Source organism: Anopheles bellator, chromosome 2, assembly GCF_943735745.2.
Source record: "Anopheles bellator chromosome 2, idAnoBellAS_SP24_06.2, whole genome shotgun sequence".
NCBI lineage: Eukaryota > Metazoa > Arthropoda > Insecta > Diptera > Culicidae > Anopheles > Anopheles bellator.
The window spans coordinates 5,681,642-5,687,523 of NC_071286.1; the positions used below are offsets into that span (position 1 = coordinate 5,681,642).

At 43.9% G+C, this 5,882-nt stretch overlaps 1 protein-coding gene across 1 annotated transcript in view; it reads left to right on the forward strand.

Annotated features, from left to right (window-relative positions):
- LOC131209839 (uncharacterized) overlaps positions 1-2,749 on the forward strand; it is a 12,421-nt gene extending 9,672 nt beyond the window's left edge. Inside the window, exons 6-8 of the mRNA XM_058202984.1 lie at positions 186-527; positions 1,182-1,306; positions 1,427-2,749. Coding sequence (XP_058058967.1) covers positions 186-527; positions 1,182-1,306; positions 1,427-1,572 — 613 coding nt within the window. The 3' untranslated portion in view covers positions 1,573-2,749. The remainder of the gene's footprint in view (positions 1-185; positions 528-1,181; positions 1,307-1,426) is intronic.
- Positions 2,750-5,882: the final 3,133 nt, after the last annotated feature.

Sequence of the window (5,882 nt, forward strand, 5' to 3'; positions counted from 1 at the left end):
ACAAACAGATTGAGTTATGGTTTAACAGATTGAGTTATGTTCCAATCCGTGTAATGGTTTGATTATCAATAATGCAGAGCTCACCCAATTGCAATTGTGTTCGTTTTCGTCTTTTTCGGTTCTACGTCAACAAACCCGGACTTCCGATTTGCCCGCAACGAAACGTCGACGGGATCGATTTCCTGTGCAGAGCCCGCTGTACGGATAGTGGACGAGATGGGCTACGAGTTCGATGATCGTTATTACAAATTAGGCAGCACGATCGATATATCATGCCAAGTGTCGATGTCGTATTTGAGCAGCCTTCCGCCGAGCCCTCCGAGTGTAGGTTCCCACCAACGGTCGAAGGCCGCTGCTGTTCCACCAGCGAACGCTCTGCTCCTACCGGTGTCTGGAGACGAGCTGTCCAAATACGACTCACGGCGCAGCAAAGAGAGTAACAAATTGTCGGATACGACAGAAAGTGGACTGATTAGCTGGAAGAAGGATGGCGCTGAGCTGCCGAAGGATATCAAGCTGAGTTTTAGGTAAGTTGTGCACTGGCTCGAAAGACTACCATTTGGGGTCAATCGGGGGATATCTTCCTCACGTCACTTGTCTGTAATTTGATCATTCGTCGAAAAAGAAAAGCTGTGAGTAATTAGGAGCAACCAAATATGTTGTTATCACATGTCAGCTTTATTTGATTATAAGCAAACATAGATTATAATTAACAATACTCGCACAGAATTCACCAATGAGAATGTTCTTCGTCTAGTTTGGTACTCATTTCTTTCATCATTGCGTAATGGTGGACCAAAATAATGATGCACGATAGAATGAAAGTAAACCTTTGATTTATATTTGAACGCGTTCCTATGGCCCATCGTACCAATGTGAACCAAACGCCCATCGAGACCCAATGGGGTCGTTTGTTACCATTTGACGTCAACGTATCACAGCTGTACGGTGTGTTCAGTCTCGCCAGCTTCACGCAGCATCAAAGGAGGCTTTGTTCACAATTTTGTAGCCCACGTGCAGAGCAATAGGATGACTTTGAATACATTTGTGGCTCTTGGCCGTGGCCCATTCCGGTCCAATAGTGTGCGAGGTCCAGTGTGGCCGTTCGACGCGTTCTAGGTCGTTATTAGGTGAACGTGTCGTTCTAACTCTAAATCGTCGTGTTGTTCGCTACTTCACAGCGGAACCAAGCAGTGGCTCATCAGCCGGATATCGATTCTGCAGGCGAACCGATTTCACAATGGCGTCTACAACTGTACCGTCGCTGGCAGGCAGAGCACGTCGGCCCAGGTGCAGGTCCTGAACGGTACGTATGCGTAATAGGATTAGTTTCGGGCGATTCGCGGAGCCTCAGAATAATGAAAATTTTATTGTCTTCGGATTTACGGCGGCTTCTCCGTCACTCAACGCTCGACGAGAACCGCAGGTGAAACACCGGCCGCCGTTCAGCATAATTTTGGCCATCGCATCGAGGCGGCGTTCGAATTCCGAGCGACAATCGTGCTGATGATAACCTGGAGTCTCCTTCTGCATATCGACAGGATACAGGTGTCCGGTGTCCTCGGTTCGTAATCGATACGACAACAACCCCTTTGTTCACTGTTGCCCCATTGCTGTTCTTGGATCACATTCTTGCAGTTAAAGGATGATTGAATGGAGCAGAATGCTGTTTCTGGAATGAGTTTCAGCAAGTTCAAGTTGTGTTCCATGCAGGCATCTTTCACCACAAAACACCGACTTGGGTCCCGGTATTTACAGCAACCGGTCAAGCAGTGTCCAAGTGTTGTCTATTATTATTTAAAGTAAACTATTGTTCATCTTTCACTTACGAATCTGATTTGATAATAACATAACAGGTGACTTGAGGAACACAAGTTTAGCTACGATGGACAGTGAATGTTTTACGAATGGTATATCGTACTGTCAACATAACACGAAACTGAACCCGGCCCGACACAGACGTATTTTTAATGATAATCGTTAAAAACTGTCCGTGGCAAGAACCCCACGAATTATTGATTTCAAATTGAGAAAAAAAGGTTTACATTGTACATACAATAAGTTGCTAGGTAATGAAACGAAATATTGATACTCTATGTAAAAAGTGTAACAGTTTAGTCGAAGTTGCTTTAGTTTCGGATATTTGCGAAATTTTTATGAGATGTTTTGGAAAGATTTAATCGGAAGAAGATTGTGTTAGTTCACTTCAACCTATCTACGTTTTGACTTATCCACAGTCTTTAACTGCAATAAGAGTACAATAACAGGCAAATGAGAAAAAAAGGTTTATGTTGAAGCAGTTCCTGAAAATGTACCGTGCCGCTAGCGATGAAGCGACTACTACCTGTGCATACACATTACGTTTTAAACTAATAAAGAAACAACCGTCATTTACGAACAGCATACAGCAAATTGCATAATACCCGTATAGCCAAATAAGAATACCGTGAAACAACTCTGGAGGCAAACGAGGCAAAGCGAGCGAAAGACAACAAATAAGCCAGCGCCACAATGACGGTCACGGTCGCGGGAAACACAAAACGCACGTCATTCGAGCAGTTTGCCTAAAAAAGAAAAAAACTGTACACGAACAGAATCAGAATTGGGTCACGATCGAACGAAACGGCACTGAAATCAAACACAAGGTAGTGTACATCATCAAGTCTAAATTTTATGTTGTGAACGAAGCAATTTAAAAATCAAACATGAAACTAGTTTATCTAAGATGTCAAAATGTCTGGAGTTTCAAGGAAGGATGGAACGCAAAATATATACTAACAGAGAAATGGGACGCCTCTGCAAATTGTGAAACAATACCCGGCCCGGCTTGTCGAAGTGCTGTGTTTGGTTGAGAAATTATTCGTTCAGTTGGGGAACTCATTTCATTTTTTATGTTTTATTTCCATCCATCCACCGCGAGGACGCTTTTTGCGCACCCTCATGAGCTTAAATTGGCTTATCGCATCGGGAGCATGTTGGAATTACCACAACTGTGCAGAATGCACCGAAAATAGAGAAGGAAAGTACAATCGGGTGAGTTGGGGAAGCCAACCGTTACCATTGTGGCTGAAGTTGAACCGGAATTGGACTGGTTTGTGCTCCCCTTTTCGGTCCGCTTCCGGTACCCTCGCAATTGATATATTCATTCCGGTGGTGACTGTTCTAATAGTTGAAGTTATTTTACCTCGCCCTGTACCATTCCACTTCAATTCGTTCACCCGTGAGACAGTGCCGGCCCGGCATGCGGAAGATTCGAATTAAACCGCACGAAGTGAAACCGTTTCTGCACAACGGTGAACGGCTTGGCTTCCGGTTCAAGGATGCAGAAGAGAAATGAAGCGTTAAGCGGTTGAAGTGCTTCGGTTTTATGTAGCATCGATTTTTCGTCGATCGCGAACGCGGCCATCACGTGGATGTCGTGGCAACGGAATGGTGCTCCCATTTCGCAGAAATATGCTTCCGAAAGTTGTTGGAAAAGAAATGGAGCGAACCATTAGGGAGCGAATCGTTTGCTTGAGCGTTTCGCTGTACCCCACTGCTCGGTAAGTAAGCATTTCCTTTTATTCACTGTACTTTCATCGTTAATATTTCAGATTTTCTCCAAAATTTACCTTGTTATTCTACACTTTCTCCACCGGCACCAGCAGCGGACTCTCGTTTCTGTTTCCCGTAATTTTTCATCGCACTCATGCCCCGTTGGATCTTCGGCACTTAGCGTTTTCTTTCGACGGCTTCTGCTGTGACGTTGGCTGTCTGCGGAGAAGCAAAAATAAAACCGGAGCACGACGGTGCCGGTAACTGAAACTAGAAGAACGCAGAGCGGTGAACGATTACCGTGAACTGAGCCCAGCTCAGCTCAGCAGCTTGGTGAAAAGCAATAAAAAAAGTTTTATCACCTCGCTGTGATTGTCACGCGGCGAAAGCTTTCGCTTGAAATTAATCTTCACACTCACTGAATGGTCGACCGTAAAAGCCAAGATAACTTAGCCTCTATGTTGGCTAAATATGTTGAAGGGCAGCGAGGTCGAAAACAATTCCAAGTTTTTTCTATCAAGAGTATAAAAACTCCCCCTTTTCGCTCAATTCATTGTGTCTTCAATGTGAAAGTGACTTTCATTAAGCATAAAAATTAATGCAGTAAATTTGTCAATTCAAAGTAAAGGATTGTGCAGTTCCGGGATGGCGTCATCTAAGAAAACCTAGATTGGCCACCCACCAGCAAGCAACTATCCACAAATAAATCACATCTCCAATCAAGCATGGTTTAATGCGCTGCACGGTCGTTTGCGTTGTTATTACCTTAACAGATTAAGGATTAACTTAACAAAGCGGACGGCCTTTCACCGGATAAAGCCCGTCTCTGGATCGACGATAACATTCTTTTTCTTCCAACTCACGTCCCCGCGGCGAAGTGGAAAAAAAGGTTGCTACGGCCGATTTGATTGAATTTGAAACCGGTCGGTGAGGAACCGACAGCTGATTTGTTGTTTCCGTGCCAGTCCTCTGACATGGGTTCGTAGGCCATCTTCACCAGGGTTATTGTTAGATTGTTGCGTTCCGGACATTGCTGCCGAGAGCCTCGCCACGGTACACTGGGCGTGCGACCTGACCTACGTCATGCAAGGCATTCTCTGTTGTCATTTCTCGACGTTCGGATGGGTCTTTTTTCGGCGATTTAAAATTGGACCGAAGCGCTTTTATTTTAAGCAACTCAACACTGAATATCTTACCTATTTCTCGCATACCTGCGTGGCACGTGAGACACGTTTACTGTCTAGTATTACTACTGTGCCCTAAAAATATCGGGAATTTGCTTTTAACTTGAAAACTTTTCAGCTATTCTTCTAAATTCATTTCATCCCTGGCCCTGGGTAATCTGGGCCAACATTTTCCACTCTTCAAAACGTGTCCCAAAGTCTTCTTCCGGTATGCGCATTCAATGCGCTCTTCCTTTCGGTTTCTATCTGTTCTGTAGACTCAAAACGGTGTTCATGGAGTTCTATGTCTACAGAGCGGATGGGTCGAGTTGGTGGAGAAATGATCACGAAATGATCACAAAACTGTGATGCAAATCGTTTTTGGCACCAATCAACATTTCACTTTTCTGAAGCCCAAATGGTCACTCAAAATGGTCTTCACTGATCCTTTCGATATTCCAACAAGATCAGGAAGGTGTCAGACTGTTCATCTACGATTTTGGAGCAACAAGTCTTCGATTTTATTGACATGTAGCTCATCAGTTGCTGTTGGTGGTCGTCCATGGCCCTGCCTAGCTTTCAACGCTTTCCTGACCTTCTTTGAACATTTTGTATCTCTCATAATTCGATCCAGCTAGCTCATCGGAGGTCTTCTGCAACATTTTCAACCTATTTGGCACCTGAAATTTATTTCCACAGCATTTATTTTTATTTGTTTTTAGGAGGGCCAGTATCGTGAACACTTATTAGTATTTTGACGTATAATTTGAGAAAGATGTTGGTGACGGTGATCCTTTAAACATTTGTCCCTATCGGAAACGCAAACAACTTCACAATCAAAATTGTCCTTTGTTGCTGGCCACAGTGTTATTTCTTAAAATTGTACTCAAAACTATTTAAAGATTTCTTCATAACTGCGTAACTTTACTTAACTTCACAACTGCGTAACTTTTAACCAAGCAGAGCCTGTGGTTTTGTAATATACCAATACTTAATCGGCACATCGGCACAAGAGAATGTTATGAGAACCTTGCCTCAAACACCAAATTCTCTCCAAGGTCTGATTTAACCTTGGTGAGAATTTGGTGTTTGAAGTTTAAAGGGAGGGACTCCACCGAAAGCAGTTTGGTTCACAGCGGTTCGCCTTCGCTTCGTACTAAGCGAGCATTTCCACAACGACCGAGC